This window comes from Malaclemys terrapin, chromosome 1 (assembly GCF_027887155.1).
Source record: "Malaclemys terrapin pileata isolate rMalTer1 chromosome 1, rMalTer1.hap1, whole genome shotgun sequence".
Taxonomy (NCBI): domain Eukaryota; kingdom Metazoa; phylum Chordata; order Testudines; family Emydidae; genus Malaclemys; species Malaclemys terrapin.
Window position 1 is genome coordinate 123105261 of NC_071505.1, and position 21646 is coordinate 123126906.

Consider the following 21646-nt stretch of genomic DNA (forward strand, 5'->3'; position numbering starts at 1 on the left):
GCTATTTACAGACGCTTTTACAGAGCAAACAAATAAGAAAGGAGGGGGAAGAGAAAAGAAAGAGCAGCTATCCTTACCTTCACATTGTTTCCCTTCTCCTTTATAACCCGGTTTACAGATGCATTTGTAGGATTTAGGTGTATTTTGACATATTGCATCAATGTGGCAGTCGTCTGTCCCTTCGGCACATTCATCAGCATCTGTAATCACAGAATGAACACATGAGAGATCTAATAAGAGATCTCAATAGTGAGAGATCAAAAAACCCTTTACATGGACACTCCAACTGAAGAAGCTGTTTAGTTGACTGCCTTCTGAGTCTCACTATGAACAGAGGGGTTTATTTTATTTGGTTATTGTTGCTGTTGTTCTTTTTTACTTGTATAAAAATATTCCAAGCTTTAATTCTCTTAAGCTAGTTTTATTCCTCCACAAAGTTTAAAGGCTCAAAAAATCCTACACATGCATTAGGAATCAAATCATTTGCATATATTAGAAGTTTTGAATCTACACAGTCTGTAGTGTAGATCTACACTGGAAAAGTGTACACACTAATTTTAACCACCTCCATTAGTCTGTCTAATCAAAATAAGAGATGGTTTAAGTGACCCGGAAAAGGAAATTTGGATATTGCCAGAAAACATATCTTTTTAATTTAGAAAGACAGATACCAGTTTAAATAAACTATCTTAGCAGGGCAATGAGAAAAACATTTGAAGAGTCAAACTACATTAATCCTTTTTTATTAAGGGGCCAAAAAATTAATAAAAAATAAAAAAACCCACCAACCACCCAACAATGAATGGGAGAGCATAGGGAACTCCAGAAATGTGTGGGGAGAAAAGCAACCTGCAGTAAATGTATATAAACAGCCCAAAACTCATTTAAAAGAAACCGCATGTTCAACCTTTCTGAACGTTCTCCTTCCAGAGTCTTTAATGATGTGTAGACTTTTTAAACAAGGATACAAGATACCTTTTTTTTTTAAAGCAAACCCCCCAATGATGAACACTGGTTGTCTCCTTAGATTTTTTTTTAAAGGGGAGGAGGAGGGAGAGAATGGGTTGAGAAGAAGGGAATGTTAATGAAGTGAACATATAAAGATAAGCTAACCCTTTCCACTGAAGTTCTGCGGATGTACGTGGGAAAATTAAAAATCCAGTGCAAACTACACACACTTCCTCCTTTCTCCATCTACTGTAGTTGAACGCATGAAGTGACTGAGAAGAGGCAATGAAGTTGCCAAGGGGGAGGGAAATGACTGACCCTTTGGAAGAATGTCAGTTTCTGTGGGAGACTGGCCCTCCAAAGCCTCAGCGCTAAAGGAAGAAAGTGGCCATGGGCTATTGACTGCTGTCTTAATGTCAATAAGGAAAATCCCCCTTAGTGGGAATACACTTCAAATGGATTTCCTCACAATTTAATGCAGTAGGCACATCTGGGGCTCCCTAGCTAGACACACACACACACAGACGTAGAGGGAGCTCTCTGATCAGGAGTAATATTTTATTATCTGGGTAACAGTTAAAGCACGATAAAGTGAAGCTAGGATTTATGCTTATAAAGTAACGCGGCCGGGGGGTGGGGGGGGGGGGAAGGGGAGAAGAGGGAAGAAGGAATCCAGTGACATCCATGTGCAGTTTGTTTCATGCCAATTAGATTAACAGATCCCCAGAAAAGGTGCAGTAAAGTGAAAACAGTTGTATTGTTAGCTTGAAATCCTAACGCTAATTGTTTCAGAAATGCTCACTCAGCCATCTCCAGTGATGAAACAAGGATCCTTCAAAGTCACCGGGGACAGGAGGGGCTATTTGGAGGGAGGCGAATAATCAGATATTGCACACATCAGAGAACTTTGCAAAGAGGGGGAATAAAGGACAGAATTGCTTTCAGGGTGCACCTTCGCTTTCCTTTAAGAATCTGAACAAGCAAACAACAAGGAATCCGGATTATTGTTTTTTAAAGGAATAGGAAGAAAAAAAGTTTTTCCCCTCTCGAACGCTGAGTATTGTGTCTCCTTGAGAAACGCAGGGCTGCTGTAATCGGGTTCCTTCTTTCTTTCCCTTTCGTTTATTTTAGCTGCTGAGCCAGTTCAGATCTAGCTGTGATTTACGTGAATTCACTTGGGGAGGGGGGGGGGGGAGGAGGGCTGAGGGTATTTTGCTCAGATCAACCACAGATTCAGTCAAGCACAAAAAGAAGAGAAGATTTTTTTTTTAAAATGCCTTGGTTCATATTTTTGAATCATTAAACTGGCACCCATCTCCCGTCAAGATCAGCAAAAGTGACAGCTGGGCTCTTTATAATGCCGTCAAAAATTTAAACTGCATTGAGCCAAGGGGGACATTTCGCAGCAACCAGAAGATGCCTGGGAGTCAGGCGTGAATGCCAATGAGTCAAATGAAAAGGGCAAAACCAATTATGAGCTTTTCCCCTCCTACTAATTTCACGTTGTCTTTCTTGGGCTACAACAATTTGTACAAGGGCATCGTGCATTTTGCTTCATCAATCCCTTTATATTTTGGGAGAAGCGATTAAAAAAATCCCACCTTACGTTTTTTTTTTAAAAAAATCAAACTTCAGGAGCTATATATATCTTTACCAACAAACCGGGTAAACCCTCACTGGTTTACAGCATTTCTATTGAGAGATTTTACAACGTAGCAAAGTTTATATTGTATAGAGGGGGGGAGGCTATTTAAAAGGTATAAGATAAGTGGAGGGTAATATCAGGTCTTTAGGTTAATGGAAAGACTCGGGAAACTTTAAAATATACAATATCCAACCTTCTCCTTGCACAGAACCTAGATTTATTTGCACCAGTTATCTATTTTCACAAGTACTTATGGGAAGTAACTTTTAAAAAAAAATCCTTCCAAAAACGTCTCTTTGAATATAAGAGCATCAAACACAGAGGACAACTCCTCCCACAGCAACTTTTAAAGCCCTTCGCAATATTAGCAGCAAAATAGATCTATTCTCAATCCTCCCTCCTTCCCCACACCTTTATAGAAGAAGAAGAAGAAGAAGAAGAAATACAGTCCCTTCATCAGCAATTGCTTTCCACAACCCGAGTCTAAAGAAAGAGGAGTAGGTGAAAGATCTCTCTTACCTGGGACCCCATTGCCTCCCGCAAACCTGCCAGTATATAAGAGAGCGAAAAACAAACAAAAGTGCCATGAAAAACAAACAGTCCCCATGATAATGATATGATTCGATGCAGTTGGTGTGTTTCTTTGATAAGAGACGCGCTTGGGACTGGCAGAGGGGAGCCAGAGAAACTGACGCGCTGACAGCATCCCGCTGATTCGCAGAGGGACCCGGGGGGTGGGCGGGACAGACGGGGAGGAATTGCCAATCCCTCCTCGGGCTCTGGAGAGAGGGGAGGGGGAGATGGAAAGGCAGCCGAGGGGAGGGGCCGCCGGTGGAGGGAATTGAACTCTTCACAGACCCTTTTAGGAAAGATTTGTATTCCTTCCCTCTCCCCCCCTCCCCAGCCCTTTGCTCTATTCTCCCACTTGTCCTTGCTACCTTGTACTCGTTCCCACAGGTAAGAAACACACAGGATGGGGCTGGGGGTGACTGGTTTCATTGCCACGAGTCATTTTTCAGTACTAAACACTGGGGACACTCAGTGGAAAGGTTTATTTTTTTCTTAAATATTCAAGGGTCTAATTGACCCCTTTTCACTTAGATCTGGTGGGAGGGGGGCTTTTCTTGGTGAAATAACCCCCCCCACACACACACACACAGTTCTTCCCCCTCCTCCCCCGGCCCTTTCGTGCTGTAGAAAGCTTCCCACATCGCATCTGCTACAAGAGTCTCAGGTACGTCGAAAGTCCTTAAGGAGCCTTAAATGTTCTTGTGGGTTACTCAGCCTCTGCCCCCTTGGAGGGTTTCAGTGGCTGCCTGCATTGCAAAGAAATGACTCCTCTCAAAGTAAAGGCAGGAGGCTTTGAAGACAGGCAGTCCAACAAACCCAACAGCAGATCTCCTTGACAACCAATAAGAGGGATCCCCCCCTTCCCCGGGCTCAGACTAGAAGAAAACTTTTTTTTTTTTTTTGTCCCCTTTGCCTTCCCCAGCCTCATCTAACTCTTAGTGTTGTCTTTTCCACTTGCCTCGGGTCATTACCAGCCACTAGATTTCCATAACATTTTAACAGAATTCTAGGGCTTTAGTACAGACAGACAGAATAGCGAGGAAATTGATCTCGATTTGTTTGACCATCCCAGCACAACGGCGAGAGTTTTCTTACCACTGTTGTTTTACAAACTAAGTCCAAACTTCAGTGATTCATAAACTATCGATTCATGCAGCTCTATTGCACAGAGGGAAACTGTCACTTGTCTGTTAGGAGCTATATTTGTTACCTGCACTATCTCAAGTCCCCTAAAGGTTGGAGACTCGGAGTTCGCGTTTTATATTATTCTACTCTCTGGACGATTTCCATGCAGTAGAAAACATTCTCCTTCTGCTTCCCTCCCTCCAAAAAAATTTGATGTAGCTGGATACATTTTGTTTAGATCATATCAGTTTCATCCTCTCTTCTGAGAAATATTTTGCTTCAAACGCAAACATGGACAGCAGCTTTCTTTCGAAAAGGGTAATCTGGCAAATGTAAACTTTGATCCATACATATTAGTTTTTTAAGAAGAATTATTAAATGCTTTAAACATACATCTTGTTCAAGTTGATTATATATCAATGGTTTTTACAGATACATCCCCAGTGAAATACTGACTACTGCAGACTTGTTTTTCACCATTTGAAATCAAAGTAGAATGCCCTTTAGGTAGAAATAAAATTGACTTCTCATTATGTTCAGAATAATAAAAACCCTTTGATAATCTAATCTGCCTCCTTTTTACCAAGTTCTCTCCAATTATATGCATTTGTTTTTAGCACCATATATCTGCTCATAAGAGTAACATCAATATTTTAAAGCCTTATGAAGGAAATAAAGAAAAACCTGTCCCTGTCACTTCGTGCATTATATGAAGTAATGACATGACGAATCATTTTTCTACTCAAACTAGCTTTTTCTTATAGAAAATGATCTACTGTCAAACTGCCAATCATTAGTTCAAGAGGCCACAGCATAAAATTGTTTGATTTCTGAATGTTTACACAGCTTGTTACCTGCTTGGTGGGTTGGTTGGTTTTATTTTTGTTATTACAATCCCTTATTTTTGTGTGAATAGATTTTGAGATGCACTTGTGAGTTCTTTGCTGAAGTCTTCCCAGGGGTACACTGAGCATTGCTTCTATGCGGGTCCCAAGAGAGACTACCTCATACCTTAGAGCTCCACCTAGTGAATTTTTTGCATGCTGTAATAGGAGTATTTTAATCTCATTAATAAATAGCTGAATTACCACAGTTTAGTAGATAGCTACCATCATACTCTAAGCCTGCTGGAAAATACTCTTATTTTCCAAGAGATTGCAGTAAGAATTTTGCCTGATAAATAAATAAAGGACTGAGTGCGTTATCTAGAATGTTAAACCCTTTCCTTTATGAATATTCTAGACTGCTGTTTTCTGAAATTATCATGTTGGATTTCCTTTCTCTTCCTCTTTCAGTTTCATAAGATTACATTTAATTGGGACAGAAGGGCAAATGAGATTTGCTTCCCAGTAAAGGAAGTGACTAGAAATGTCTGAGAATGAGACTACATCAACTTTTAAAGTCTTGAATATAGTTGTAGAAAAGTTTGTTAAATCAGCAGAATAATTGTATTTGACTACTGCGGTAATCTACTTTTTCTAGTACACAAAAATATTTTATCTTAAATCCATGCTAATTTGTCACTGGTCTTACTTTTTCAGTCTCTCTCTCTCTGGCTCCAGTGCTTCACAAACAATATTTCATGCAATTTAAATAATCTGCACTACACTCCTAGAATTGACCATACAGCATTAATGAAACATAATCACAATGATCCCACTATATCGCTCATGGAATATATACAGGGTGGAATGCAGGCCAGAGCTGAGAATCCCTCATGGAAGATGCCCTACCACCAGGGCCGGCTCCAGCATTTCTGCCGCCCCAAGCAAAAAAAAAAAAAACCCGTGATGGGCAGCAGTTCAGCAGCAGGTCCTTCGCTCCTAGAGGGAGTGAGGGACCTGCCACCCCCGAATTGCCGCAGGTGCCGCCCCTCTCCCTGGGTCGCCCCAAGCACTTGCTTGTTAAGCTGGTGCCTGGAGCCGGCCCTGCCTACCACCAAGGCCTTCTCTTTTAAACTGGATTGCTGATTGCACCTGTGGCAGAATCACTTGAGGAAAGGTGTTTGTATAGTGCCTAACACAAAGGGGCCCTGAACCTTGACTAAGGTTCCTAGGCACTATCATAATACAAATAATAATGTGATCTATCAGTTAACCAGAGATCAATCAACATTGGGTTTTCATAGCAGATGTTCTCAAACTTGTTTTGCATATTGTGACCACAGCTTAATAATGAGGATTTCATGAACTACCTAAAACCCTTCCTGTCTTGATCACACAGCATACGCCTCTGCCTGTTCACAATCATATAACCTCCCTGTTGTTTATGTGGAAAATTAATACAGGTATTAGGAATAATGTACTTAAGCTTCTTCTAATGTGATATAGCATCAGGAAACTAGGAGGAGCAGCCAGCCCCTTGTGACCAGCCAGCTGTCTGCTTGCTACAGGTATCAACGGAAGCGCACAAACCATAGTTTGGGACCCACTGCTTTGCACACCACCTGAAAACTTTCTGGGGACCAGTCCAATTGTTGGCCCAGTGTCAATACAGTACAAAGAATCTAAAGTCCTTCACATAAAAACGTCTAAAGTTTTGCAGGCCTTTTCCATAGGAAAAAAAAATAAGGTGCTTGTTATTTGACTTTTTTTAAAAACTCCAACCCAACTTTATGAACATTCACTCTGAAACAGGCTCTTCTAGCAAGGCCAGGGGCATAAATAAAAGCACAATTTACTAATAATAGACATAGACTTTTCAGGTCAGAAGGGACCAGATCTCTTCCAAGATGCAACTTATAGATGTTCACCATTCCAGAAACACTTTTGGAGGGCAGACCATAGCATTTATGGTATCATCAACTCTTCCACTGTTGATGGCTGACATTTACAGAGAACATTTTAAAAAAGTCTCTTGTAGCATAAGGGGAGGTAGGGTGGTCATGTGCACTAAACAGGGAGTCAGGAGACCTGTTTTCTGTTCCCAGCTCTGCTCCTACCTATTCTATTGTATGAATGTGGGCAAGTAACTTCTCCTCTCTGTATTTCAGTTCCCTCTCCCACCCTGTGTCTATCTTGTCTGTTTAGACTGTAAAGCTCTTTATGGCAGAGACTGACTTTCACTATAGGAGTGTATAGTGCCTAGCACAAAGGGGACCTAATCTCAGTTATATCCTCTAGGCACTATTGCAATATAAATAATAAATCCTCTCATCCCACTCTATGGTGTGGGGGAGCTCTAAATTAAATCGGCGTGATCCCACTGGGCAGGATAGGGGAGGGAGGCAAATTCCCAGAGTTTGCACAGAGGATGTATATACTGCACTTTGATGTAAAGAGGATTTTTCTGCAAAGGGATTGGCATGGTAAATCCCGAGCAGAACATTCTGCTGTCCATCCCTCTCATCACACAGGGCACACTAGCCATGGGGAATGACTGCAGTGAGGAATGTGGATTTGCACCACTGCAGCTTTGAGGAGAATGATTTCTTCCTCTCAAGCCACCAGATGTCCCCTGCACATGGCCTATGTTCTCACAGAGACAAGGATTTGGCCCTTTTGAGAGTAACTTCCCACATGTCTCCACTATCACTGAAGATGTATGTCCAAATATGCTTTCTCCCTCACCACCACCTCCTGTTTAAGAACTTGATCCAAAGCCTCCTAAACTCTGTGAGTCTTGCCATTTATTTCAATAGGTTTTGGTTCAGGCCTTTCATTTGCAGGGAAGCCATTTGTTTATGAGATCATGTACTTTTAGAGGAATTCTGCGCCACTGCGCATGCACAGAATTCTGTCCCCTGCAGATTTCTTTGCTTCCCCACAGAAAAATGACTTTCTGATGGGGAAGCAAAGGGAAGCCACACGAGCAGTCATATGACCCTCCCCAGCAGTATGTTTTTGGTGCCCAGGGCAGCTGTCAGAGAGGTAAATCACTGTGGGGCAAGGGACAGGACTGGGAAAGACCTGGCTGGTGGCTCCTAACCTTGCACTGGGCTCAGCTGCTAGTCCCGGCTTGGGTGGGGAGGATGGGACTTCCTCTTCCCCTGCACGGCATCCTTGGCCAGATCAGACCCACTCCCAGATTTCTCCCCCAGCTGCAGGAGACTCTGCAAACTCCCCCTTCCCCCCTCCACTTCCTGCACCCATCACTCCTCAGCTGTAGGGGGGGGGATCCCTGTACAGGAAGCTGCTCCCCCATCTGCCCAACCCTTGTGCATCCAGACCCCCTCATACCCAGACCCTTCCACCGAGCCTCATCCCCCTGCACTCAGAACCCCCAATGAGCCCACTCCCCCTGCACCACCCCAATGAGCCACCTGCACCCGGATCCCCACCCCATTAAACCCCAACCAGCTGCATCTGGATCCCCACTGTGCCCCACTTCTGCAGCATTTGTACCCCCCACACCCAGACCCTCCTGCTGAGATCAATCCCCCACACACCCTGACCCCCCTGCTGAGCCCCAACCACCTTCACTTGAACCCCCCTGCAGAGTCCCATTACTGTTACACTCAGAACCCCCCAACAAGCCTCTGTGCATCCAGATCTCCCCCCGTACCCAGATCCATCACTGAACCACCTGCACCCAGATTGCCCCAGAGAGAACCCTCTCAACCCACACCTGGATTCCCTCACACTAAGCCCTTCCACACTTGGATCCTGCCTTGCTGAGCCTGCCTGTCCACACCTGGTGCACTTGGCACGGAGGGGCAGGGCCCTGGGTTGTTCTGGGGCAGGCCTGGTCCTGGCATTGTGTCAGGGTTGGGTGCAGCCTCACTGCTGAGTCCATGTCCCAGGTGGGAGCTGCACAGTGACCTCCCAGCTCTGTGCAGCCAGTGGCCTGTGTTCCCCACTGCCATGGTGGAGCCTCCACATTTATTTGACAAATAAAATTTTGCAGAATTTTAAAATATTGTGTGCAGAATTTTTTATTTTTTGGCACAGAATTTTAAAATTTTTGGCACAGAAAGCCCTCAGGAGTAATCAAGGTTTGTGGTGGAAATGAAGGAGATCTCACACCTGCAATATTCTGACCTCACGCTGCAAAATCAAGCAGGAGAAAAGAGGCTGGAAAAGAGAAAACCTTTATCATAAAAATAAACAACAAGGGCTGGATGGAGTTTGACATGGCTCTGACTCTCTTGGCAAAAGCCATTAATTTTAGGGGAGTTCAGAACAATGCATGGCTTTTGTAATCCACTGCCCAAGACTCTATCGGACATTTTTACAAGATTGGCTGCAGTGTCCAGTGTAGTGTAATGGAATATTAGAGAGTGATCTGGGTTTTTCCAGTTGTTTAATTTAACTACTTGTAAATTATTTTTATTTCCTAATAAAGGATACTCTGTTCATAATAGTATGACTGACTTTTTGCCTCTCCTTTCCCTATAAATTGTATGTTCAGCTATGTGTTTACCCTGAGTCTTCCCATTTTATTAAAAACAACTAGCCTTGATGACAATATGGAATATTTTGCACTTCTAAGGTGCTTGGGTTGGGGAGCATACTTGAGACCTTTGAAGCTAGAGCTTACAGACAGAGCAGTTTCATGAACTCCAGGCCAGGTTATTGCTTTCCAAGAAAATACATTGTTTAACACAAGCCAGCAATTACCAGACAGTGATATCTGATAGACCTCAGATGATGAGGTTGAGATGGTGAGATTACATTACGTGACAGAAAGGAGGACACTGCTAGACACACAGCAGGAAGATGCAGGGGAGATTGGTAGACAAGAAAATATCCTGAAGAATGGACAGTTCACAGAGGCAAAGTTGAATGGGATGCTGAAATGAATCAGGAGCATGTGGGGCTGTCTGGGAATGAGGTGGCTCTGCTTTCTTGAGCTTGCAAGGTGTCCAGGGGCATTCTGCAAAGGGTCTGTTTCTGGGGAGTTGAGAGCATGAGGAGTCAGAGAATGCATTACAATAAGTCAAGGCAATAGAAAATTAAGACATGGATGAAGATTTTATCAGAGATTGTGGCAAAGCAGTGGAGTGGTGATAGAATGTACAAACCTGGGAAAGGTGGGAGAAGAGTGTTCTAGGCCAATGAAAGTCCATGTTCAAGAGAGCATGTTTTTCAGGCAGCTCCATTTGGCCAAGAGAAGTAGTTTTATTTTTCAAACATTTTAGCTGAAGGAAGTTGAGATGAAGCTAAGTTTGCTTGGTCAAAACTGACCAGGAGGAGTTATTACAGATATTAAAAGAAATAGGAGCAAATCCTGTCCTCAGTTAAAATGAGATAAATCCATCGTAACTCAATTAGAGTCATTGTAATAACATTAAACTGGTGTGGGATCAGGATTTGGACCCGTATCTCTCAATACCTTCAACGAGTCCTTCCTTGACCAAGGTAATTTATATTCTGTGGCAGTGTGAGCTCTGAGTGCTGACATGGTACAGGTGTTTTTAACATTGTGTTCCTATAGTGTGCAACGCAGCTATTCTGTAGTAAGGATAAGTTATTATGAATATTGGGTGTATCATTTATGTAAAGATGAATTGTGGTATTGATGTTTTTATGTATTGTCCTTGTTGTTTTCCACCATTCCTCATGCTTAGGTCTACAATCTTTCTAGATCAATTAGTTTCAAAATGTTCAGAGAGAACTGAACGTGTGTGTGTGTGTGGGGGGGTTAATAAATCTATTTTAGTGAATTATAGGTATGAAGGGAAATGAAGTTTTTATAGTTGAGTTAGTTTTGCATTTGAGAGCACCTTTTGTATTCCTCTGTATAGTCAGTAACTTCCTATTTGTGTGGGGTCTTTTGCAAAGTATCAAGGGTGAATAAAATGTTTTAAAAAATAGGAAAATGACTGCAAACCCCACAAAGGGGCAAGCACAGAACCTGAAACTAGGAATAGACTTAAGTACACGTGGAAATGTCTGGCAGAATAGGGTTGTCTGCGAGACCTTCCAAGTAGTATAAGCCACATTTTTAAAAGTTAAAACTCTAAGCAAGTAATATACATACATGTTAAACTGAATGGTACTCCCTTTCTTACCCTTATCCACCAAGATCTGATGTCACTTTTCTGTTGTGTTTTTGATCTAATTTATGCCCTGATCCTCCAAAAATTTAAGCATGTTTATAATGTGTACTGAAGTCAATGGGATTATGCATGTGAGTAGAGCTTGCACATATTTATGCATTCACAGGGATTTTCATCTCTATTGCCCCACTGATCACTTACTTGGCTTTGTAATGACTTATTTCTATCATCTTCCTTGTACCAGCCCTCTGGCTAAGTCACCTTTTAAGTTCAATTTCCTTCCAAGGTGATAAGAGTCTAACTAAAAATCCAAATAAACATCAAAATTCATGGTGGTTCTGCCTCTCTTGGGCGATGCTGAAGTTCCCTGCTCTTAATCCCTACTCGCAGGTCCTGCAGGTTTTCCCTATGGAAAAGGCCAGCAGCTTCACCCAGGGATAGCCCTACTTCAGCTTACCTTCACCAGACCCTTCCCAGAGAGAATGGGACCCCCTAGCTCTGTTCTCTTGGGTCTCCTCCTTTGAGTTCTCCTCTCTCCCAAGTCCTCTCTGACCTACTTACAGCTGAAATCACTAGTTAAGTTCAAGTCACGAGATCAAGGTCAGCTGGGTGATAACTGCTACATCATTGTAAAGGCTGATTTAGACTCCTCTTAACAGACCAGCTACACCCCTTAAAGATGCAGGCCCAATTGCTTCTCCTGTAAAGACCACAAGGTTAATCTGATGAGAATGGAACAAGACCCTGAGCAGCACTACTGTACAATTGATTGTCATTAGAGGTAGAGATGACTAAGAGGGAAAGGGAGACATAAAAGGGTCAAGAACTCAGTCAGCGTTTAAGACCAGAAGGAACCACCGATCATCTAATCTGACCTTTTGTATATCACAGGCCACCACCACCACCACCCACGCACTAAACCCAACAACTGAAATTAGACCAAAGTATTACAGCCTACAGGAGACTAAACTATTATGTGCCACAGGCAAAGAATAGGGGGGAATGAGATGTACCAATGCTCGAGGCCCATACAATGGGCCAAAGATGATTCTGGCAAGTGACCTGCACCCCTCGCTGTAGAAGAAGGTGATGTCCCCCGCAAGGTCACTGCCAATTTGACCTGGGGGAAAATTCCTTCCCGACCCCACAAATGACAATCAGTTAGACCCTGAGCATGTGAACAAGAACCAGCCAGCCAAGCATGTGAGGGAATTCTCAGTATCACTTTAGAGCACCAGCCCATCCTAGCCTGTGTCCCATCTCCAGTCATGACCATCCTTGACATTTTGGAGGAAGAAGAAAAAAAACCCCAAAACCCCAACAAAAATACATTGGTGGGGGAAAATCACTTCTTGATCCCTGCAGATGACTGGTTACAGCTCTGAAGCATGAGATATTAGGAACATAGCACATGAGCCAGAAGAGACCCCTAGAGTTGCTCAGTCCTGCCCTCCACCATAACAAGCAATGTCATCATACAGTTGCACTCATAAATTTGTTCAGCTTTCTCTTAAAACTAGTTAAGTTGTTTGCCCCCACAACTCCTATTGGGAGGCAGTTCCTGAACTTCATTCCTCTATTGGCTAGAAACCTTCTAATTTCCAGCCTAAATTCATGCATGGCCAGTTTATACCCATTTGTTTGTGTGCCAACATTGTCCATTAGCTTAAATAGCTTTTAACCCTCTCTGGTATTTACCCTGATGTACTTACAGAAAAAAATAATTTCCCCTTTTGGCCTTCATTTTGCTAGGCTAAACAAGGTGAGCTCTTTTAATTTACTTTCATATGTTTGGCTCTCTGTTCCCCTGATCATCTTAGCAGCTCTTTTCTGCACCTGTTCCAGTTTGAATTCATCTTTCTTGAACATGGGTGACCAGAATTGTACACAGTATTCCAAATAAGGTCTGACCAGTGCCTTGTATAATGGCAATAACACTTCCCTATTTGTACTGGAAATTACTTTGCCTAATGCATCCTAGGGTTGCAACAGCCTTTTTCACAGCGGTATCACATTGGTGGCTCATGTCATCCTGTGATTGACCAATACCCCCAGGTCTTTCTCCTCCTCTATCACTTTCAGCTGATGAGCCCTCAGCTTATAGCAAAAATTCTTGTTATTAGACACTAAAACTGAACCAATAAAGGACAGTGGTTGGATTTTCTATTGCCCAGGACCTTGTGTAATCATTTACCCCCGTGGAAAGAGGGTTTATAATGCTGCCAACCACAATAGTTGTTTTACACTCACTTTCCATAGATATAAGTGACAAAACAAAGTATAAGGCAACAGAGAATGGGGCCACTATAATGTGGAAGGGTGTAGAGCAGGGAAAAGGAGGACTCTATATGGGACATAGAATCGCTCTGGAGGAAAAGAACTACTCTGGTTGTATAATATGTTCTTTAAAAGGTTTTGGTTATTGTATATCAGAGTGAGAAGTATTTGAAGCCACCAAGGGCTATTTTTCAAGAAGGTGGATTGATCAAGTTCCTTTAAAAAAGGAAAATCTAATTTCTAAGCCTCAGAATGTTTATCATGAGCATTAAGCACACTGTTGTGAGCACTACACAATAATATGTGCTTTTGGTAGTTTAAAAGGGAAGTTAGAGATCGATACAATTTCCACTGATTTATATTTTGTTCAGCTGTATGATATGGTCTTGAATCTCTTATCCAGTGTTGAGAGTGGTACAGCCCTTATAGAGTTTTAATAGAAGATGATACAAAGGAAACACAGTACCCATAAAAGTAAAGCTTACAGCAATAGGAAAATATGCCCATCAGTTTTGTTTTGGAAAATGAAATAAAAATTATTTGGAGTTAAGTCCAACCTGTGGTTACTGTGAACATCTAATTTAAGACACTCTTCAAATACAAATTATATCCCAACTATTGGGCAGGAGACCCTCCCAACCCAAGTCTTTGCTCAGGCTTGAGTCCCCTCTGGGCTCCTTCACATGGTCCCAGTCAGTTCCCAGAATCTCATAGACTCATAGACTCATAGACTTTAAGGTCAGAAGGGACCATTATGATCATCTGGTCTGACCCCCTGCATGCTGCAGGCCATAAAACCATCCCTACCCCTTCCCTAGACTCTGCTGTTGGAGTCCCCAATCCTGTTTTAAGTGACTTCAATCAGCGGAGACCCTCCTGCTAGAGATCCCTGCCCCATGCTGCGGAGGAAGGCGAAAAACCTCCAGAGGCTCAGCCAATCTGCCCTGGAGGAAAATTCCTTCCCGACCCCAAATATGGCGATCAGTAAGACCCCGAGCATATAGGCAAGAGTCTCCAGCCTGACCCCTGTCAGCCTTGACCTCAGGTTTCCACAACCCCTCTGCAGACAGCTCTTCAAAACAAGACACCCACAGATCTTCGCCCCCTGTGGCAGGTTTTCCCTGAATCCTTTTCCTAAGTTCCAGAGGTCCTCTTCTTGGTGTAGCAGCAGTTCCAGTCAGTCAAGTCACCTCCTCAGCTATATGGGGTCGCACCTTTTCCTGGCAGTCACTAGCCACACACACCAGCTTTTTGCCCAGCCTCTCTCAGGCTCCTTTTCTAGCCCACAAGGGACCTACCAGCCACAGCCCTCCCAGCAAAGCAAATATCCACACCACTACATCACCCTCTTTCTGAAAGTTTACCTCTTTTAGATCCCAGAAAGCATGTCTATCTGTCGCCTGCTTCCAGTCACATGCTCTCAGAATCCTTTTCATTGAAGGGCCCAAGACCCATAACTGACAAGCTCTGCCCGTAAAAGCACAGCTTGTTCCATTACACCATCCTATAGGTTGTTTTTTTTTTAAACCAGCCTGTAGAGTTCTATAGCAGTGATAATTCTCTTCTAAATTCTATAGCGTACTTTGAAGAACCAGTAGAAAGGCTACCATTTTCTATTAAATGCTGTAGGACTTTTCCATGAGGGCTACTGCTGGTCCGTGAAAGGGCAGCTGGCATTACGGCACCAAACTGCGTGTCTTATAGCTGAAGCTCAGATAAATTCCACTATGGAAAGGTAGCTACAGATTCAGATGCTGTGATATGGAAAGTGAGCATCTTAGCAATATCAACTTGGATTAAGTGAAAAGTCCTCAGGAGCCCTTGAGGCAAAGGAGGGAGAATGGGCAAAATCCTGCTCACATTGTTTAATTATTAGTTATTTGTATTACCACAGTGCCTAGGAGCCCGAGTCATGGTCCAGGACCCCACTGTGCTCTGTGCTGTACAAATATAGAACAAAAAGACAATTCCGGCTCCAAAGAGTTTACAATTTAAGTATAAGACAAAAGGCAACAGACAGACAATGAGGCAATATTGTCTAGTTAGACAGTCACAGGGTGGGAGAAAGTGTAGAACCCACAAGCAGAGTGAATAATGTGATGGCGATAAATGTCATGTTAGGACTACAATTATTTTTTTGCAGGTTGGGGTTACTTAGGAGGGGATCAATGGAAAGAGAAGGGGAGAGGAGAGGGGTAGATGTGGAGGGAAGTTGAGGTGAAGAGACTGTGAGGGAGGGGGAGGGTTGGAGCAAACAGTCAATCACCACAGAGCAGAGAAAATCAGAGAAGTTTGTGCAGTTATGACTGGAACGTCCAAAGACGAAAATGGTGCTTGCTTGGGCTGCTTCTGTGCCTACAGGTTGGAGTCTCTGGCTGTTTGCTCGCTGAAGTTCTCCTCCAGGGTCACATGGCAGGGATTGGGGGAGGACAGGAGCGGCATGACCTGGATCCTAGGTCCCCCAAGTGTGTGTGAGTGGGGTGTCTTCCCTGCCCAGTTATAGGTCCAGTGGGTTTCTAACGGGAGGGGCAGCCCCAGCTGGGCCCCATTTTCCCCATTCCCCCCCAGCATAGCAGTCCCTGCTTTGGCTGTTTCTGTTCCTACCGGCTTTAGTCATGTACATTATTCTATTCAAATTAATGGGACTATCTATGTGAGTAAAGTGGGCAGGATTTGGTCTAATGATTAATATTTTCCATTTCATGCTACACTAAACATACATTAATGATATGGACTCTGTCTCATTGTATCCTAATTGCAAATGTGCAATTGGTGTTGACAGGAGGGCTGTGGTTTCCTCAACCATGGGAGGCTGTTCCAGGAAGGAGGACTGTTGGTAAAAGATGGGGTCCATCTGACCAAGAAAGGGAAGAGCATCTTGGGACATCAAGTCACCAAACTAGTGAGGAAGGCTTTAAACTAGGTTCAAAGGGGACAAGGGACAAAAGACCACACGTAAGTCTAAAATAAAGTGACCTTGACACAGGGCTGGAATTTGGGGTTGGGAGGAGGGATGTAAAATTACAATAGGGTCACAGGAGCAATCAGAGGGAAAACCGTGGGGGAATCTGCTCAACATCTTAGGTGTCAATACACAAATGCAAGGAGTATAGGGAATAAACCTGAAGAACTGGATGCCTTAGTACACAAGCTAAATTATGACTTACTTGGCATCACAGAAATTGGGTGGGATAAATCTCATGACTATAATATTAGTATAGAGGGGTACATCTTATTCTTGCAGGAGGGACAATCAGGGAAAAATGGGAGGTGGTGTTCCATTGTATATCAAGAATCTATATACTTGTTCTGAGGTCTAGAAGGAGGTGAGAGGCAGACCAATTGAAAGTCTCTGGGTAAATATAAAAGGAGAAAAAATAGGGGTAACATCATGGTAGGGGTCTACTATAGTCCACCAAATCAGGAAAAGGAGGTGGATGAGGCATTTCTAGAACAAACAACAGAAATATCCAAAACACAAGACCTGGCAGTAATGGGGGACTTTAATTACCCGGACTTCTGCTGGAAAAATAATATGGCAAAACGCAGAAGGCCTACTAAGTTATTGGAATGTGTTGGGGACAACTTCTTGTTTTAGAAGGTAGAGGAAGTAAACAGGGGGACAGCCATTTCATACTTGATTCTGACTAACAAGTAATTGGTTACAAAGCTGAAGGTGGAAGGCAGCTTGAGTGGAAGTGATCATGAAATGATAAGCTTAATGATTCTAAAGAAAGGAAGGAGTGAGAGGAGCAGAATAAGGACAAAAAAGTAGACTTTAATAAATGCAGAGAACCGGTAGGTAGGGTTCCACTGGAAGAAATCGAAATGAAAAGGAGTTCAGGAGAGCTGGCAGAGTCACAAAGAGACAATAATATAATCACAACAGCAAACTATCCCATGGGAAAGACAGGAAGACTAAGGCTTGGTCTACACTAAACCCCCTTATTCGAACTAAGGTACGCAACTTCAGCTACGTGAATAACGTAGCTGAAGTCGAAGTACCTTAGTTCGAACTTACCTTGGTCCACACGCGGCAGGCAGGCTCCCCCGTCGACTCCGCGGTACTCCTCTCGCCGAGCTGGAGTACCGCAGTCGACGGCAAGCACTTCCGGGTTCGACTTATCGCGTCCAGACTAGACGCGATAAGTCGAACCCAGAACTTCGATTTCCAGCCGTCGAACTAGCTGGTAAGTGTAGCCAAGGCCTAAATGGCTTCATCAGGTGCTCTTTAATGGCCTGAAAATCAAAAAGGAATATTACAAAAAGTGGACAAATTGCTAAGGAGGAATACAAAAGAATAATGCAAGACCATAGAGACAAAATCAGAAAGGCTAAGGCACAAAAGATTTATACCAAGCAAAGAACATAAAAGGCAATTAGAAGAGGTTCTATAAATACATTAAAAGCAAGAGAAAGAAAATAAAATGTAGGTACACCACTTATCAAGGAAAGAGAGCTAATAATAGATGTTACCAAGACAGTTCAGGTATTTAATTCCTATTTTGCTTATGTCTTCACTAAAAAATATTGTGACCAGATACTTAATACAATTAATATTAACAAGCGAGAAGGAAAACAAGTCACAATAGGGAAAGAACGAGTTAAAGAATATTTAGATAAGTTAGATGTATTCAACTTGGTGAGGCCTGACTAAATTCACTCTAAGGCTCTTAAGGAACTAACTGAAGCAATTTTGAAACCATTAGCTATTATCTTTGAGCAGTCCTGGAGGATGGATGAAGTCCCAGAGTACGGAAGAAGGGCAAATTTAGTTCATATCTTTAAAAAGGGGAACAATGAGGACTTAGGGAATTTCAGACCCCCCAAGGCTGTCCCTAGGGGGGTGCGGGGCCCAGGACAACCCCCCTCCCGCCCCAGGCCCTGCCCCCACTCCACCCACCTCTTCCCCCCAAGCCCCTGCCCCACCTCTTCCCACCCCTGCTCCACCCCTTCCCCCAACCCTCCCCCCGCCTTTTCCTGCCCCTGCTCCCCCTCCCCATTCCACCGCATCTCTTTCCGGCTTCTGCCCCCTCCCCCAAGCGACACTGGGAGCCGGCGGAGTGGAGCGGGGCGGGCTAGGGCCGGGTCGCTTGCTGCTGCTGGCACCAGGCCCCCTGCTAACCCCCCAGGCCGTCCTGGACCCCACATCCCCCTGAAGCCCAGGGCCCTCAAAAACATGGGGCCTAGGGGGGTTGCCTCAGTCTGTCCTATAGATGGGATGGCTCTACAGACCAGTCAGCCTAACTTTGATACATGGAAAGATACTGTAATAAATTATTGAACAATTAACTTTAAGCACTTGGAGGAAAATAGATTGATAAATAATAGCCAACATAGATTTGTCAAGAACAAATCATGCCAAACCAACCTAATTTCCTTCTTTGGTAGGGTTACTGGCCTACTAAATAGGGGGAGAAAAAGAAGATGTGACATATCTTGATTTTAGTAAGGCATTTGACACAGTCCCACATGACAGTCTCATAAGCAAACTAGGGAAATATGGTCTAGATGAAATTACTATAAAATGGGTGCACAACTGGTTGAAAAACCATGCTCAAAAAAGTTATTAATGGTTCACTTTCAACCTGTGAGGCTGTATCTTGTGGGATCCCACAGTGGTCTGGCCTCCATCTGGTATTATTTAATATTTTCTTTAATGACATGGATAATGGAGTGGAAAGTGTATTTACAAGATTTGCACCATATTTCCAACTATGACACCAAGCTGGGAAGGATTACAAGTACTTTGGAGGATAGGATTAGAATTCAAAAGGACCTTGATAAATTGGAGAGTTGATCTAAAATCAACAAGATAAAATTAATTAAAGACAAGAGCAAAGTACTGGACTTTGGAAGGAAAAGTGAAATGCACAGCTACAAAATGGAGAATAATTATTTAGGAAGGAGTACTGCAGAAAATGATATGGGGGTTGTAGTGGATCACAAATTGAATACAAGCCAACAATGTGATGCAGTTGAAAAAAAAAAAAGCTAATATTATTCTGGGATGTATTAACCAGAGTGTCATATGTAAGAGACAAGAGATAATTGTCCCACTCTATTCAGCACTGGTGAGGCCTTAGCTGGAGTACTGTGTCCAGTTCTGGATGACACACTTCAGGAAAGTTGTGGATGAATTGAAGAAAGAAGTGAACTACAAAAATGATAAAAGGTGTAGAAAACCTGATTTATAAGGAAAAGGTTAAAAGAGCTAGGCATACTTAGTTTTAAGAAAAGATGATTGAGGGGGAATCTGATAACAGTCTTGAAATATGTTAAGGACTGTTATAAAGAGGACTGTGATCAATTGTTCTCCATATCCACTGAAGGTAGGAAAAGTAGTACTCAGCTTAATGTCAGCAAAAAAGATTTAGATTAGATATTAGGGAAAGTGTAATCCCTATCTTTGGAGGTTTTTAAGAACAATTTATACAAACACCAGTCAGGGATGGTCTAGGTAGTCTTGGCCCTGCCTCAGCATGGGGGGATAGATTAGATGGCCTGTAAACGTCCGGTGCGGGGGTCGGGCCCTCTCAGGGGCCGTCGGGGGCCAGGCCGCCTCACTACACGGCCTGGATCGGTCTCAGGGTTCCGCCCCTCTGGCAGGGACTAGGCCAAAGGTACACGGCCTCTGCAATGAGCTCCTGCTCTCCGTCAGGGTCCGGCAGTAACTCAGGCCCGGGCTCCGGTCCTCACTGCCGGAGCTGGGGATTACAAAGTCAGTCAAGCCCCCGCGCTAGCTCAGGGCGGGGCAATAAACCATAGTTCGGGCGCTCAGCTCCGTGGATCCGGAGCTGCGCCCTGACAAACTCAGGACGTCCCAGGCCCTTATTCAGGGGAGGGCAACCCCCAATAGTCCAGGGCGCTCAGAACCTTCCTTCAGGCTGAGCAGTAAAGTCAGGAGTTCAGGCCCGGCCCTCAATCAGGGCGGGGCAGCACACAATAGTCCAGGGGGCTCAGAACCTTCCTTCAGGCTGAGCAGTAAAGTCAGGGGTTCAGGCCCGGCCCTCAATCAGGGCGGGGCAACAAACAATAGTCCAGGGGGCTCAGGACCTTCCTTCAGGCTGAGCAGTAAAGTCAGGGGTTCAGGCCCGGCCCTCAATCAGGGCGGGGCAGCACACAATAGTCCAGGGGGCTCAGAACCTTCCTTCAGGCTGAGCAGTAAAGTCAGGGGTTCAGGCCCGGCCCTCAGTCAGGGCGGGGCAGCACACAATAGTCCAGGGGCTCAGGACCTTCCTTCAGGCTGAGCCCAGGCAGGGTTAGTAGCCCCAGGCCCTCAGTCAGGGCGGGGCAACAAACAATAGTTCAGGGGCTCAGGACCTTCCTTCAGGCTGAGCCCAGACAAAGTTAGTAGGCCCAGGCCCTCAGTCAGGGCGGGGCAACAAACAATAGTTCAGGGGTTCGGGTTCAGGTCTGGGTATCAGGAGCTGAGCACGGACAAACTCGGGACGCCCCAGACCCTCAGTCAGGGTGGGGCAACAAGCACTCGTTCAGGGCAGCAAGCAATAGCTCAGTGGCGGTGCCAGAGCGCTGGCTGGAGGGGGAGACTGCCACCCGTTAAGTGGGGTGGCAGGGGGGACACAGGCCCACCCACTCCACTGTGTCCCAGCCCGGGGCCCTAAGAGCGGCAGTCAGTCTGCCGCTGTGTTGGTGGGGTCCTGACCGCAACACACCAACATGGGTTCGCTCTCTGTTGTAGCTAGACTGGGGTCAGCTACCCCCGGGCTGATTTCCATTTCCTCCTCCATTTGTACCTGCTCCCCGCTGGGCTCGGCAACGGGGTCCCACACCATGGGTTCCTCACTTCGCAGAGGGTCGTCCGGGTCGGGTTGCTCCTCCGGTCTCCGGTCAGGGGGGCGCTCGGGCCCCTCCTCGGGGTACCGTGCTCGGGGCAAGGGTGGCCAGTCTACCTCGGGGTACCTTGCTTGGGGAAGGCTTGGCCAATCCGCGTCGGGGTACCTGGCTCTGGGGAGGTCCGGTCGGTCGGTGTCCGGGTATCTGGCTCTGGGGCAGCTCGGTCCGTCCGTGTCCGGGTACCTGGCTCTGGGAAGCCTTGGTCTCGCCGGAGCTCGCACCGGCACGTCTGGCCTCTCCGGCTGCTGGGCTCTAACTGAGGGCTGGGGCCTGGCTCTTATACT

The 21646-nt window shown here is 44.7% G+C and overlaps 1 protein-coding gene across 9 annotated transcripts in view; it reads right to left on the reverse strand.

The window, feature by feature from the left end:
• SCUBE1 (signal peptide, CUB domain and EGF like domain containing 1) overlaps window positions 1–3299 on the reverse strand; it is a 293422-nt gene extending 290123 nt beyond the window's left edge. For 5 of the 9 annotated variants that reach the window (XM_054037763.1, XM_054037745.1, XM_054037772.1 and 2 more), the window contains exons 1-2: window positions 3113–3299; window positions 78–200 (exon numbers count right to left, since the gene is read on the reverse strand). In XM_054037763.1, the coding sequence (XP_053893738.1) occupies window positions 78–200; window positions 3113–3299 (310 nt within the window). The remainder of the gene's footprint in view (window positions 1–77; window positions 201–3112) is intronic. The other 4 variants (XM_054037800.1, XM_054037809.1, XM_054037790.1 and 1 more) reach the window with 1 other exon arrangement.
• Window positions 3300–21646: the final 18347 nt, after the last annotated feature.